Consider the following 15,645-nt stretch of genomic DNA (forward strand, 5'->3'; position numbering starts at 1 on the left):
TTCCCCTGCTGCACCAAAGAGTAACACAACAAAGCCCCACACACGCTGCATTAAAAGATAAACCCTTTTATGACCAACTCTTCCCTCCTGGGCTTCCAGTCAGTTTAGTTTCTAAGGTCCTGGACAACACTCCTAAGTGCAGGTAACCAATAACAGTAGTCCTCAATGTGCCCTGCACTTCTCCCCTCCTTTTTTTTTTACTTCTCTCCTCCTAAACCTACACACTACAACATGGAATTGCATTAGATCTACATCTGACTGTATTCTGAACTTGCCTTCCAACTCCAGCAAGTAAGAAATGAAATTGTCTCATTACTCTTGATTTCTTATTTTAGCGTCCTAGCAGTTCTTCAGGGTCAGGAAATTCTTGGAAGATGTCATCAGATCCGCTGCAGCTGATGCATCTCCCCTCCCCCACCTTTTGGGAGCCAATTTAGTTTGTCCTCTATGATAGAGATAACCAAGTCCTGGAGGTTTCTAAAAAAATAAAGCCTCGCTTCCTATTCATGCCGTTCCTCTCTCTCTTCCCTAAAGGCTGGATAATTTCAACTCTGTAATACATTTTCGTATTCGGCAGTTTTTGCAGCGTTGCGCGGCACCAAGTAGAGGGCGGGACAGGATAGACGGAGTCGGTCACCGCACATTTTCCCTCCACCGGGGTGTTTTCTAAGGATAGCCAAGGAAACCCTGAAGGATGAGTGACGTACTTAGAGAACGAAGCCTAGGGACAGGCGACAAGCGGACACGCAGGAGTCCCAGACAAATCCTGCCCAGCCGCCCGAACCGGGTGGAAGCACCTCCCGGTCGCCCACAGCGCCCCAACCCCGCAGCCTTGGGTTCCTCCGGAGCCGCAGGACGCGCCCGACGTCGCAGCGCAGGCACGCCCACCCCACGTGGGGGAGCGCCCGCACCGCACCGCCCCTCCACAGGGTGGGCCACGCCCCCTCCGCCTCCCGGCCAATCAGAGGCCGCCCCAGCCTCCCTCCTCCCTTCGCGCCGCCCGGGACCGCCCACCTCGGCTCCGCGGCGGGGCCGCCGGGGTCCTGCCTCTCCCGCGCCCCGCGGGCTCGCGGCGGAAGAGGGGGGCCTGGGCTTCGGCCTCCTGACTCCGCCTCGGCCCGCGTGCGGCGCCGGCCACCCCGAGCCGGCAGGTCGCGGGGGCGTGGCCTACGGTCCCCTCCCCCGGCGCGGGGGTGCAGCTTGCCGGGGGCCGCTGGCCGCCAGACCGAGCGACCTCCAGCCAGTGTCGGGGTGGGGCGGGTGCCCCGGAGGCGGCAGCATGGAGCGCTCTCCCGGCGCCAGCCTCGTGGAGCGGGCCTCTGCTCCCTCGGACCCCCCGGCCCGGCCCCCCGGCGCTCACACGCAGCGGGACCGGACTTCTGGGAACCAGCCTGCGGGCCCAGGCGCGGCGGCGGAGGCGCTGGCGCTGCTGACTTCGTTCGGGCGGCGGCTGCTGGTGCTGGTGCCCGTGTACCTGGCGGGGGCGGTGGGACTCAGCGTGGGTTTCGTGCTCTTCGGCCTCGCGCTCTACCTGGGCTGGCGCCGCGTCCGCGATGGGAAAGAACGGAGCCTCCGAGCGGCGCGGCAGCTGCTGGACGACGAGGAGCGGCTCACGGCGCAGACGCTTTACCTGAGCCACCGAGAGCTACCTGCCTGGGTGAGCGAGCGCCCCGCTGCCGGGGTCTCCCTCCAGGCCCGAGGTCCGCTCCCCACCCTGGCAGCACGGGAGCCCCCCCCGCCCCGCCGGCCGCCTTCTCCAGGGACCGAGCAGCCCCCCCTTGCCGCGCGCCCGGATCCCGGTCCGTCCACCGCATCCGTGCTTCTTCCTCGGCGCCAGGGCAGGCGGTGGGAACCCTTGGGGAGCCGGGCTCGGCCGGGGCGCCCCCCCAGCCAAGCCGCCCGAGCGCTCCCCGCTGCTCCCGGACGGCGCGTGGGGCTCCGAGGGCTCCCTCCTCGCTCCCGTCCTCCTGCAGACTTTTTTCTGTATTATCATCGTTTGCGGTTTAAGGCCCCGAGGTTCCTCCTTTTCCCGCTCTTCCCCCGGGGTACCCGCCGGGACCCAGCCGCGGGAGCACTGCCGCGGGAGCCGCCGCCCCCGCCCCGCCCCTGGCCCTGGCCCTGGCCTTGCAGCCCCTGGCAGTTGGGCCGCAGCGCGGGGGGGGGGGGGGGGCGGGGGGAGGGCAGGGGAGGGCGCCCGCTGCGGGGGGAGGGAGGGGAGGGAGGGGTGGGCGCCCGCGGCCCACCCACGCTCGGCCGCCCGGCCGGCCCCACCCTCTTCCGGACTGCGCCCCCCCCCCCCCCAGCGCCGCCGGTCCCCCGCCCGGCCGCCGCCCTCCCGGCAGGGGTGTGGGTCTGCGGCCCGAGAGCGGAATCCGAGCCGACAGCGGGCGGGCGGGGCCTCGCCGCGCGGGCCGAGGCGGGAGGGGGGGCGCGATCGTCCCAGGGCACTGCAGCCCCGCGGCCCCCACGCCTCGTCGCGGGAAGCAGCCTTGTCCCTGAAGCACCGCTCCTCCTCCCCAGTGCGGAGCACAGGTGTCCTTTCCCATAAAAGGAGTCACACTGATCCAAAGAAAAAAAGACTAGGACGACCCGGCTGGGGCCCGGTAGCTCGTCTCCCTCCCTAACTCAAGGAGCCGCTTCCCTCCGCCTTCTGGGCTTAGAAGAGGCCCCAGTAGGTAGCGAGGCGGGAAGAGGGCAAAAAGGAACCGAGACCTCGCCAACCCAGGATTTCCTCCTTAAACTCTGATTTGTCAGGCCCTCCCCGTCCAGCAAGAATGTGTCCGCCCGCCCTCCCCCTGTGCGCCCCGCAGCTGTCCCCGGCCCACATCCCCACATCCCCGGCTGTCCACAGAGCGACTCTGTGGGGCCTACACCATGTGGGCACCCCCGTCACACCTCTGCACCCCCAGACCCTGGAGGAGTGACTGCTCAGGGCATCCCAGCCCCTCCCCTCCAGCCCCTGGGCATGCCGAGGTCCTGTCACACCTTGTTTCCTTTCCTCTGTGGGAGCCCCCCAGCATCTCAGTAGGAAACTGCGGGTGGCAGGTGCTCATTCCCTCTCTCCCTTCCTCACCTCTAGGTCAGCTTTCCAGACGTGGAAAAGGCCGAGTGGCTAAATAAGGTGAGGGTTGGTTCTTTCATGTTTCATAAGCAGGGAATGGGGTTCATATCTCCAGCCAGACGCTGCGCACCCCAGGGGTAGACCCTGTGCTCTCTGTGGGGAGGATTCTAAGGAGCTTGTCTTTAGGGAGAAGATCAGGCTCTCCTGTGACAGGTTCCCTTTCCTTCCAGATTGCGGCCCAGGTCTGGCCCTTCCTGGGCCAGTACATGGAGAAGCTTTTGGCTGAAACTGTGGCCCCCGCTGTTCGAGGCTCTAATCCCCACCTGCAAACATTCACATTTACACGAGTGGAACTGGGTGAGAAGGTGTGTATGGTAGGAAGGAAAGTAGCGGGAGGGAGGAGGCGGGACAGGGGGGCTGGCCGCCTGGGAAGGGGCTCAGCTACTCCTCCCTTTCCCTCTTCTCTTTCTTGAGAAGTCCTGTCTCCGCAGCCGCTGCGCATCGTAGGAGTCAAGGTTCATGCTGGCCAGAACAAAGAGCAGATCCTGTTGGATTTGAGCATCAGGTAATCCCGCTCACTGTCGCAGCTCCCCCTTCGCCATCCTGGTCACTCTGCCTGCCTCACCCCCCTCCCCGCCTCAGCCTAGTACCAACCCTCTCTGTTCTCTTCCCGCCAACCCCCAGCTACGTAGGTGACGTGCAGATTGATGTGGAAGTGAAGAAATATTTCTGCAAAGCAGGAGTCAAAGGCATGCAGGTGGGCAAATGTCAGGGGCCCCCATAATAGGGAGCCTTGTTTTGCCCTAAATTTCGTCGGATATAGGGAAGTGGGAAATTGGAAAAACCAAGGCTGGGGCAGTTCGGGACGGAAAGAAGGCCTTTTGTGGAGAAAGGCTTTGCTCTTCTCTGCCTAGCTACACGGTGTCTTGCGGGTGATTCTCGAACCACTCATTGGGGACCTTCCCATCGTGGGGGCTGTGTCGATGTTCTTCATCCGGCGCCCGGTAGGGGAAGACACTGAGGGGCATGGGGAAGGGGAAAATAGAGGACTGGGAGGAACAGGGTGGCCAGCTCTGGGGCTTGGGGGAGGAGAAGCTGAGGGATCTGGCAACTGTTGGTTGGGTGTGACTGTGCCACCGTGTGCCCTGTCCTGATCCCCTTGCCCTTTCCTTCCAGACCCTAGATATCAACTGGACAGGGATGACCAACCTGCTGGATATCCCAGGACTCAGGTGTCAGGATTTATGGGGCCCCTAAGTATTCCAGCCCTTGGTTGTGGGTTTTTGGGATACAAAACAGTAAGAGATGTAGCCAGCACCCTCTGGGAGTCTTGATCATCCTAGCTGGAGAGATGACAAATCCCCCTGTGATTTTTGTCCTGTCGGGGAGCGCGCATTTGGGTGGGGAACAAAGAGGGTTGCAGGCTGCTCTGCTCCATAGGGGTAAGAAGTAAAAGGCGAGCTGGGATGGCAGCAAAGGTTCAGAGCAGTAGTTGGGGAGTGAGGGTAGGAGAGCAGCCAAAAAAGCTTTTCAAGAAAGGATGTTCCTCTAGCTTTATGGCTCTCTTGGTTGTGGGCAACAGAGCTGGGGGTGGGGGGCTTCTGGACGTTGGGGACACACACCTTCCTTTCTGTTCCCCCATCAGCTCCCTCTCTGACACCATGATCATGGATTCCATCGCTGCCTTCCTTGTGTTGCCCAACCGGTTACTGCTGCCACTAGTGCCTGACCTTCGTGATGCGGCCCAGCTGCGTTCCCCTCTTCCCAGGGTACGGCCTCTCCCCCATCAGATAGATCCTTCTCTCGGGGACCTTGTGCCCGCTCCTTCCTTCGGTTCTCATGATCGGATTGCTTTGCACAGGGCATTGTTCGGATTCACCTGCTGGCTGCCCGAGGTCTGGGCTCCAAAGACAAATACGTGAAGGGCCTGATTGAGGGCAAGTCAGACCCCTATGCACTTGTGCGAGTGGGCACCCAGGCATTCTGCAGTCGAGTCATTGATGAGGACCTCAATCCCCAGTGGGGGGAGACTTACGAGGTGGGAGAGCTGAGGAGTGGGGCTGCGTCAAATAGGGAGGCCCTGGGAGGCCGTGTGGGAAGGTGCTGAGGGACCTTCACAGCGTAGCCCCTGAGCCCCTTCTCCCGTGTGTCCTTCAGGTGATGGTACACGAGGTCCCAGGCCAGGAGATTGAGGTAGAGGTGTTTGACAAGGATCCAGACAAAGATGACTTTCTGGGCAGGTGAGCCTTGGCCTGTTAGGATTCTAAAGCCTCGGTGCTACCAGGGTCGCAGAGGTAATCCTAATCCTTTTGCAGGCCTGGGAATTGTATATTACTTTCCTTCCCAACCTCCCCACCCTCGCCTCCATCACGCACACGCGTGTACACACGCACGCAAATATCTGCTGAACAGAAGAAGGGAGTCTGAGAATTACCTTTTATTTCTAGGCGGGTGAGTGGAGGGCCAATGACACGCTACTAATGACAACACTCTCCTTTTCCTCTGCTCACTGCCACTCCTCCCCGCCCCCTCCAGGATGAAACTGGATGTAGGGAAGGTACTACAGGCTGGAGTCCTGGATGACGTAAGTTGAGAGAAGAGGAAGGGGGGGTAGTCTCATCCATTGGGCTGACAGTCATCACTACGTTGGGGGAAGAGGTTGTGCGAATGTCTGATCCCTTACCCTTCACTTTCTGCTCTCCCTCCAGTGGTTTCCTCTACAAGGTGGGCTAGGCCAAGTCCACCTCAGGCTAGAATGGCTGTCGCTTTTGCCACATGCAGAAAAACTGGAGCAGGTAAGGGACATGGGAAGTGGGAAGGTAGCAGGGGGGAAGAGGTGGCTGAGAGTGTAGGACTGACAAAGGGGCGAGGGTGTGACAACCTCCCCCCCCACCCGCCCACCCTCCAGGTTCTGCAGTGGAATCGCGGCGTCTCCTCCCGACCAGAGCCCCCATCAGCTGCCATCCTAGTTGTCTATCTGGACCGGGCCCAAGACCTTCCCGTGAGTGTGGCTCCCGAGGGCGGCTGAACAGGAAGCTCTGGATGCAGCATCCCCATGCCCTCTCTTGTCCCTCCCCATGTGGCTTCAGAAGCAGCAGCATGGAATGCCAGGGGTCCTGGGAGGGGATCAGAGCCACCTCAGGGAAAAGATCCTGATAAGAGCCCACCTTCCTTCACTGGGACAAAACCAAAAACACCCAAGATGGTGACTTCTCAATTCTGCCCCCACAGCTGAAGAAGGGGAACAGGGAGCCCAACCCTGTGGTACAGCTGTCAATTCAGGATATGACCCAGGAGAGCAAGGTGAGGGCCGGGGTGTCATGGTGGGAGGTGTGTGCACGCACGTGCATGCACATCTGGCTGGGGAGGACTGTTCTGGGGATGAAGTTTCCCCTTTAGGTGGTCTGTGAAGGCAAAGGCTTTCTGAAGAAACAGGAATGGTGCCGCAGAGCATACCCTTCTCCCCTCCTGCACAGGCCGTCTACTGCACCAACTCCCCGGTGTGGGAGGAGGCTTTCCGGTTCTTCCTACAAGACCCTCGAAGCCAGGAGCTCGATGTGCAGGTGAGATAAAAACCCACTGAGCCCCTCCTGGGTGTTCCGTTTGCCTTCCCAGGTCGTACTGTGTCCCTCTTTGATCATATTCCAGTCCATCTACCTAGACTCTCCCCATCTTCCCCAGTCATCTCTCTAGAATCGTATTTCTTTGTAAGATTTATTTTTTTATTTTAGAGGCCGTGCGCGCGCACGTGTGTGTGTGTGTGTGTGTGTGTGTGTGTGTGTGTGTGTGTGTGAATGAGAGGAGGGGTGGAGGGAGAGAGAATCTCAGGCAGACTCCCTGCTGAGTACAGAGCTCGACTCTAGGGCTTCACCTCAAGACTCTGAGATCACGCCCTGAGCCAAAACCGAGTTGGTGGCTCAACCGACTGAGCCACCAAGGTGTCCCTAGAATCATTCTTTATAGCGGCGCCTGGCTGGTTCAGTCAGAAGAGCATGTGACTCTTGATCTTGGGATGTGAGTTCAAGCCCTATGTTCAGAGCAGAGATTATGTAATCAACTTTTTTCTTAAGATTTTATTTGTTTGAGGGCACTGGGTGGCTCAGTCAGTTGGACCTCTCTGCCTTTGGCTCAGCTCATGATCTTCAAGTCCTGGGATCGAGCCCTGCATTGGGCTTCCTGCTCAGTGGGGAGTCTGCTTCTCTCTCTCCCTCTCTGCCCCTCCCCACTGCTCATTCTCTCTCAACTAAATAAGATTAAAAAAAAAAAAAAAAGATTTCAACATTTAAAACTGAGCATCCTTGGGGCACCTGGCTAGCTCAGTCCATAAACACGAGACCCTTGATCTTGTGTAGTAAGTTCAAGCCCCACCTTTGGGTATAGAGATTGCTTAAAAATAAAATCTTAAAATTAATTAATTAAAAATAAAATGAATCTGAGCGCCCTCTCTTCTTTCCAGTGAAACAAAAAAGAAAATTTTAAAGTAGGAACAAGGGATGCCTGGGTGGCTCAGCAGTTTAGCGCCTGCCTTTGGCCCAGGGCGTGATCCTGGGGTCCTGGAATCAAGTCCCGCGTCGGGCTCCCTGCATGGAACCTGCTTCTCCCTCTGCCTGTGTCTCTGCCTCTTTCTCTCTGTGTATCTCTCTTGAATAAATAAATAAAATCTTTAAAAATAATAATTAAAAATAAATATAAATAAATAAATAGATAGATAGATAGATAGATAAATAAATAAATAAATAAATAAATGTAGGAACAAATTCTAATAGAGAATGTCGATCCCAAATAAGAGCCTACAGATTCTGCTGATTTTCCCATCAAGTGGCAGGGCTCAAGTTGTCATCAGGAGAGAATTTTATTTTAGAAATGTCATCTTAAACTGCAAGGATGTCTTTTTTTTTTTTTTTTTTTTAAGATTTTATTTACTCATTCATGAGAGACAGAGAGACAGAGAGAGAGAGAGAGAGAGAGATGGGACTCGATCCCGGGACTCTGGGATCACGCCCTGGGCCAAAGGCAGGCACCAAGCTGCTAAGCCACTCAGGGATCCCCAAAGATGTCTTTTAATCATCACAATTAGGGCAGCCCTGGTGGTGCAGCGGTTTAGGGCCGCCTGCAGCCAGGGGTGTGATCCTGGAGACCCGGGATTGAGTCCCACGTCAGGCTTCCTATATGGAGCCTGCTTCTCCCTATGCCTATGTCTCTGCCCCCCCCCCCCCGCCCCGTCTCATGAATAAATAAAATCTTAAAAAAATAATAATATAAAAAGAATTAAAAAATTAAAAAAATAGTCTGAGGGGAGGAGAATGAGAAGTTAATGGGAACAGGATAAGCAAAGGCAGAAAGGACCACAGAATAGGCATAAGAAAACCTGGCTGGAGTGGAGCAAAAGTTGTGTGGTTGGCGGAGCAAAAGTGAAACTGGAGCCATGTTACGATTTCCCCAGTATTTCTCCTTTTCCCTACTTTTTTTTTTTTTTTTTAAGATTTTGAGAGGAAAAAAAAAAAAAAGATTTTGAGAGAGAGAATGAGGAGGGGGAGGAACAGAGGGCGAAGCAGACTCCCTGCTGAGTAGGGAGCCCAACAGCTGGGATCCGAGGATTCCACCTGAAGGCAGATGCTTAACTGAGCCACCCGGGCGCCCCTCTTTTTTCCTTTGTTCTTCCCTACATCCCCTCTTCCTGGGCTCTAGGTGAAGGATGACTCCAGGGCCCTGACTTTAGGGGCACTGACTGTGCCTCTGGCTCGCCTGCTGACTGCCCCTGAACTCACCTTGGACCAGTGGTTCCAGCTCAGCAGCTCTGGCCCCAACTCCAGGCTCTACATGAAATTGGTTATGAGGGTATGGAGACGGAGCATGCACTGAGGGTTGGAGGGGCCTCGTGGATTCCTTGCTATTAAGACTAAAGAGGAGGAAATTCTCTAAGATCCGATGAGCTAGTATATGTGGAAGCACCCAGCAGGCACACAAAAAATGTTTGTTGCCCAAACCGGGGAAGAAGTGGTGTATGAGTAGGATGAGTGTCGGGGGAACCCTCTAGAGATTAGCCCAGCCAAGGCAGGGACCTGTTTTCCCCGTCAGAGCCTCTGCGCCGCCTCCAACCCCCAAGGCCCTTGCTTGCGGGTGTCTAGCTGCACTTCTCTGATTGCACAATTACACCACCCTTCCCAGATCTTGTACTTGGATCCGTCAGGAGTGCACTTTCCCACTGTGCCTGGAAGTCCTGGTGCTTGGGACCCAGACAGTGAGAACCCCCAGACAGGCAGCAGCGTGGATTCCCCGCCTCGGCCTTATCGCACTACTCCTGATAGTCACTTTGGGACTGAAGTGAGTCTATCTGGAAAGCACTGGCGAGGGTCTAAGTGTTGCAAAGCCTGTTCCAGGGCTGGTTTTGGCAGGTTTCTCTCTGACTGCCATCTGGTGCCCCTATCTGTCCCTTTTGCAGAATGTGCTTCGGATCCATGTATTAGAGGCCCAGGACCTGATTGCCAAAGACCGTTTCTTGGGTGGATTGGTGAAGGGCAAGTCAGACCCCTATGTCAAACTAAAGCTGGCAGGACGAAGCTTCCGGAGCCGTGTTGTTCGGGAAGATCTCAATCCCCACTGGAACGAGGTGTTTGAGGTCAGAATTGAATGGCTAGGACTCCTCGGAGTCCTCCTCCTTCTTTCCTCTAGCTCTGAGAATGGTCCAAAAGCCCTCTGGGGTTCAGGTGATTGAGGGGGGACATTCCCAGTTATTTGAAGAAGAAAAAGAAAAAATCTGCCTCTGCTATTTTATCCTGCTAGGTGATTGTCACATCAACTCCAGGCCAAGAGCTAGACATTGAGGTTTTTGACAAGGACCTGGACAAGGATGACTTTCTGGGCAGGTGAGAGGACAGAAATCCAGAGGGGAAGGCCGGTTGGGCGTCCGGAGGCCACAGAAGTCTGGCTCTGGGAAGGCAGAGACTCCGCTCTGACCACGGGCCTCAGGTTTTGGTTTTTCTCCTCTCCAGGTGTAAAGTGGGTCTCACCGCGGTCCTGAACACCGGCTTCCTTGACGAGGTGAGCAAGGACTTAGAACTCGCGGCTCGTCCTCCTAGCCCCTCTGTCCCCACACCCCCGAGTCTAAGCCTGCCCACACCCACGCCCACAGTGGCTGACCCTGGAGGATGTGCCATCTGGCCGCCTGCACCTGCGTCTGGAGCGTCTGACCCCCCGGGCCTCTGCTGCTGAGCTAGAGGAGGTAGGTGGGGGGCTCCAGAGGGGTCACGGAGGACCCTTGCCCGCTCGGGGGCATGTGCGTCCCGCATGTCCTCCTGCCCCGCAAGGCCGCGTGTCCTCCCACAGGTGCTGCAGGTGAACAGTCTGATCCAGACGCAGAAGAGCACCGAGCTGGCCGCGGCCCTGCTGACCGTGTATGTGGAGCGCGCAGAGGACCTGCCGGTGAGCCCCACCGCCCCCTCCCGGCCTCCCCCGCCGCCTCAGGCTCTGATGCTGCGGTGCTGCGGGTGTATTTGGAATAGTGAATTCCAGGTTCCCCTTCCCAGGGCCGTGGTGGTGCTGGGGCAGGAAGAAGTGGCCTTTCGAGGCCACGAGGGTGGTGGTGGCAGTGACACCGGGCCCTGCCTGCTGGCGGGGGAGCAGGGAGCTGCCGACCCAGGTCTAAATTCCAGAGCCTATTTTTTTTTTAAAGATTTTATTTATTTATTCATGAGAGTCAGAGAGAGAGAGAGAGGCAGAGGGACAAGCAGGCTCCATACAGGGAGCCCAACATGGGACTGGATCCCGGGTCTCCAGGATCACGCCCTGGGCCAAAGGCAGGTGCCAAACCGCTGAGCCACCCAGGGATCCCCTAGAGCCTATTTAATAAGCGACACAACATTCTGTTTCTAGCTCCGGAAGGGGACCAAGCCTCCCAGCCCTTACGCCACTCTCACCATGGGGGATGCTTCCCATAAGACAAAGGTACCCGGGAATGCCCCAGGGCCGTCTGGGAGGGGTGTGGAGGCACAGGAGAGCATTCCAAGGCCTGACCACCACCCCTGCCCTCCCCTAGACTCTTTCTCACACTTCAGCCCCCATCTGGGACGAGAGTGCCTCCTTTCTCGTCAAGAGACCACACGCTGAGAGCCTGGAGTTGCAGGTACTGGAAGTTCCTCCTGTGACCATTTTGCCACTGTGGGCCAGGTCCTGAACCAGGCACAGGGTCAGAGAGGGCAGAGCCAATTTTTATCTTTATGGAGCTCACACTCTCTTTTGGGAGAAAAAGAACCAGGGAAAGCTTCCAGACTGGTGACTGCTTGTAAAGGGCACTGTGGGGAACAGGCCCTGAGGTCATCAGGCATGGGGCAGGGCAGGCGGGGGGGGGGGGGGGGGGGGGAGACCACACAACACACACACGAACGTGGAGGTTGCGAGTGGCAGCCGACGACCCTGAGCTTAAGGGTAAGCAGGCGCTGACCAGGAAGAGGAGGAAGGCTCCAGGCTGGGAAGAGAATGAGGAGAAAGAAGCAAAGTACAGGCCACGGGGGCAGACAGGCACGAGGTCACCAGGGCTCTTGACTACTACGTAAAGAACGTGGATTTATCCTGAAGGCGGAGCGAAACATTCGGAGGAGTGAGGGGTGACATGCCCAGATCTGCACATGACAAAAGTCATGCTGACCGCAGGATGAAGAACAGACTGAAGGGAGAAGGTGGTGAAAGCAGGGAGGTCAGCCAACAGGCTACTTAGTGGGGTTATTCGGACATGGGAGGAGGAGAACAGCAGAACAGCCTAGACGCTAACTCCGGGGCTTGTAGCATGGGGGGGCTGGACAGAGAAAGGTGCCATTGGCAACACAGGGGATGCCCAAGCAGGAGTCTTGAGGCATCGGAGACCATCCAAGGGGAAACGGCCTTCTAGGAGGTGGGTCTGTGGCCCGCTATCTTCCTCTCCCGTTAGCCGGCCATGAGCAAGCAACAGTAGCAGCTGTAGTGGTGGGTGTGAAGGGCCATTCCTAGGGCCTGCACTGTGGCAAGGCCACGGGGGACACGTGAGTGCCGAAGCACTGAAAGCGCAGATGGAGGGAGAAGAGCCCTCCAAGGGGCCTGAGGTGTCGCCAGGGCAGTGGGGCGTCCACCAGGAAAGAAGGGGGTACAGAAGCCAGTGGGGAGTGTTTGAAAAGATAGGAAGTGGCCAGATGTTACCAAGAAACAAAATGAGATCCCTGAGCATCACAGACTCTTCGAGGTCACGATTATTGATGCTGCAGCCGGGAAGCAGCTGGATTTCAGTGGATTCAAGTGTGAACAAATGGGATGGCTGGGAGTGGGGGAGGGGTGGGGTGCCGGACGTCATCTGGGGCGTGCTTCCTCTGCAGCGGGGGAGTCCAGTCCCTTCCAAAGTTGGCAAAACGATAGAGAATGACACGAACGAACGGAAACCAGGAGAAGTTAAGCTGAAGTAACTGTTGGCAGCACGCGCTCGGGCGGGGGCTGCGGGTACTCAGCGGCGCCTCCGCGAGTCTTGCCTGGACGCGGGGCGCGGGCTCCGCGGTCTACACACTCTGCAGCCCCGCGCGGGTGGAGGCCGCCTCCCCGGCCTCCCCGCCGGCGCATGCACTCCGCCCCGGGTCGGCTTTGCGCCAAGGCCCCTGCGCCGGGGGAGGGGGGGAGGAGGACGGCGCCGCTTGCGGGGTTGCGGACCCCCCGGCGGCTCACGCAGGCTGCCCCCGCAGGTCCGCAGCGAGGGCGGCAGCGCGCTGGGCTCCCTGTCCCTGCCCCTCCCCGAGCTCCTGGCGGCCGAGCAGCTGTGCCTGGACCAGTGGTTCGCGCTGAACAACGGGCAGGGGCAGGTGCTGCTGAGAGCGCAGCTGCGGGTGAGCGCCCGGGGTGGGTGCCCAGGGCTGGGCGCCCGGGGGGTGGGTGCCCAAGGGTGGGCGCCCCGGGGGGTGGGCACTCGGGGATGAGCGGCCAGGGAGCAGGCCCACGCTCCGCGGAGATCGCTGAGGCCCACTGTGCCTGCTCACGGCCCCCTGCCCCCAGGTCCTGGTGGCCCAGCACTCAGAACGGGGGGCTCCCAACCCCAGCCCTAGTTCCTCATCCCTGAGCGAGGAGCCCGAGCTCTGGGGGGGGCTCCCCCACGGCCCCTCCTCGGCGCCAGAGCTGCGGCAGCGCCTGCCACACGCAGACAGGTGAGGGGCTGGGCGGGGGCTGAGGGGCAGGCTGCGGGCCCCTGGGCGAGAGGCTCCCAGCACCTCTGTGTCCCCAGGCCCCAGGACGCCCCGGCCGGGCCCCCGGGTCAGGTGGGCCAGGTGCAGCTGACCGTGTGGTACCACGCTGAGGAGCGGCGGCTGGTCAGCATCGTCCACGGCTGCCGGTGAGCCCCCCCCTTTACTCCCCCCCACCTCCCCACCTCCTCCTCGACCCCCCCCCCCACCTCCACTTCCTCCCCCACCCAGCTGCCTACCTCCCGCCACCCTCCCTGTTGCAGGGCCCTTCGGCAAAATGGACGGGAGGCCCCCGACCCCTATGTGTCCCTGTTGCTGCTGCCGGACAAGAACCGGGCCACCAAGAGGAAGACCTCCCAAAAGAAGAAGACCCTAAGTCCTGAATTCAACGAACGGTCAGCGGGTGGGCATTGAGGTGGGAGAGAAGGCAGCCGGGGAGGAACCCCTGGCCCTAACACCCGGTGCCCCCCAGATTCGAGTGGGAACTGCCCCTGGATGAGGCCCGGCGACGAAAGCTGGATGTGTCTGTGAAGTCTAACGCCTCCTTCATGTCACGAGAGCGCGAGCTGCTGGGAAAGGTAAGGGGGTGAGGATGAGCAAGGCAAAGGTAGGACTAGCAAGGCGGTAGCACAGCAGGTGACAGCTCCCCACGTGGCCCGCTCCCTTCTGACTGGTTCGTAGCAGGAGCATGTGATGATGGGAGACTGGAGATGCTGACATAACAGCTTGCCCCCGTCCTCCCGTGCAGGTGCAGCTGGACCTTGCCAAGATAGACCTTTCCCAGGGAGCGGCCCAGTGGTGAGTGCGGCAGACTGGGGGTGGGCCTGGATATTTAGGCAAGAGAGATCCTGATCCCGAGAAGGGAGAAAGGAATGCATTCTGAGGTGCGAGCCCTTGGTTCTCTGAAGTCCAAGAGCCCTCGGGTTATGTTTCACTTACAAGGGGACACAAGTCCCCTTTCTACTCGAGCTTTTCTCTGCTTGTTCCCACAGGTATGACCTCATGGATGACAAGGACAAGGGCAGCTCCTAGGATCACGGATTAGCAGCCCGACTGCTGTCTCCTTGCCTTGCCCCTCGCTGCATCACCACCTCAACATGATGAGCCTAATGTTGGGCCCGAGGGCAGAGCCCGTGCCCCTCGGCCTTCCACCCCCTCCCCCGCAGGCCCGTGCCAGGGCCTTGCCTGACCAAAGAGGAGGACCACACGTTACCCTTTACTGCATGGCCTTTACCCTCTGGGCTCCCGGGGCGGACACGCGAGCGGGCTCGTTCCCGCTCTGCCTGCACGCTCCTCTCCCTCCACCCCAACTCCTCAGGGCCTTCTGTACCTGTGCCTGGCCACTGGCAGCACTAGCAGTGGCATTAGCTTATGCCAAATACAGCTTTTGGAAAGACCTTTTCTCTTTAGTCGGATGGCCACCTCTTTCCCTACTATGAGCAGTCAGAGCAAACAGCCGGCTGGGAAGACGGGCAGGCTAACAGCCACTCAGGCCGAGAGCCTCCTCGACTGCTGCATGTAGGAAATGGATAGGAACCCAGGCCCTGTGTCCAGTCCCCACGTCTCAAGTCTGTCCTAAGATTACACCTGCTATGATGACTAGGGCCAGCCTCTGGTTGACTCTGGGGACTAGAACACAGTAGCCACAACTTGAAGACTTACAGATAGAATTTCTTTCAGCCTTGGGGCCTCTGGCTGGTGCTGTGCAGAGGGCCTTGGATGATGGGCCAGCAGGGCCAATTTTTTGTTCAGGTGCCTATGCTGTTAACTCACAGACTAGAGCGGGATCTCTTGGTTTTGCACCAGCTCTGCCAAGCCACTGTACCTTATATTAAACGTTGTACTCAAACCAGCTGTGGCTCTTTTCCTTAAGGACAGGGAACCCAGCCTACTGTGACCTTTTGCAGAGGACAAATTACACAGAGGAAATCTTAAAGACACCACCAAAAAACTGTTAAACTAAAAAATCAGGAAGGTTGTAGCACACAGAATGAACATACACTGATAGCTATTAGATAAACCAATCTCATTTACTGTTGCTTCAAAGAGAATACCTAGAAATAAATTTAACCAAGGAGGTAAAAGACCCATACACAGAGAACTACATGACATTGGGGAAAGGAACTGAAGATGCAGATAAAAGACATTCCATGCTCAGGGACTGAAGTACTGTGCAAATGTCCTACTGTCCAAAAGTCCCAGAGCTCTCCTCTCTGAGCTCGGACCTAGTTTGCGGCGACGGCTAGACGCCCCAAGAAGGTGGGAACTGGGTAAATACGGGCTCGTGTGGAGCCTGTAGCCGTGGCGCCTGGGCCTGTGGCACCACTTGTGCAGTTGCAGTAAAGTCAGCCATTGGGAGACTGAAGGACCAGCAGAAGCTTCACCATTTGAAGC

The 15,645-nt window shown here is 58.2% G+C and overlaps 1 protein-coding gene across 2 annotated transcripts; it reads left to right on the forward strand.

The window, feature by feature from the left end:
* Positions 1-1,013: 1,013 nt before the first annotated feature.
* ESYT1 (extended synaptotagmin 1) lies at positions 1,014-15,103 on the forward strand. Of its 2 annotated transcripts, XM_026001966.2 has the most exons (31): positions 1,014-1,657; positions 3,080-3,121; positions 3,292-3,426; positions 3,553-3,626; positions 3,746-3,818; positions 3,976-4,065; positions 4,238-4,293; positions 4,707-4,830; positions 4,923-5,099; positions 5,219-5,301; positions 5,597-5,645; positions 5,770-5,856; positions 5,970-6,062; positions 6,293-6,364; positions 6,538-6,624; positions 8,750-8,899; positions 9,230-9,385; positions 9,504-9,680; positions 9,845-9,927; positions 10,054-10,102; positions 10,194-10,283; positions 10,388-10,483; positions 10,934-11,005; positions 11,097-11,183; positions 12,760-12,900; positions 13,067-13,215; positions 13,293-13,400; positions 13,515-13,646; positions 13,724-13,829; positions 14,000-14,049; positions 14,244-15,103. In XM_026001966.2, exons 1-31 carry the CDS (start codon positions 1,280-1,282, stop codon positions 14,281-14,283), a joined length of 3,306 nt encoding a protein of 1,101 aa, XP_025857751.1. In that variant the 5' UTR covers positions 1,014-1,279; the 3' UTR covers positions 14,284-15,103. The 2 variants fall into 2 exon arrangements, with proteins under 2 accessions (XP_025857751.1, XP_025857752.1); XM_026001967.2 differs by lacking the exon at positions 9,230-9,385 and having other exon boundaries at positions 1,130-1,657.
* The last annotated feature ends 542 nt before the right edge of the window (positions 15,104-15,645 follow it).

Source organism: Vulpes vulpes, unplaced genomic scaffold (genome assembly GCF_048418805.1).
Source record: "Vulpes vulpes isolate BD-2025 unplaced genomic scaffold, VulVul3 u000000697, whole genome shotgun sequence".
Lineage (NCBI taxonomy): Eukaryota > Metazoa > Chordata > Mammalia > Carnivora > Canidae > Vulpes > Vulpes vulpes.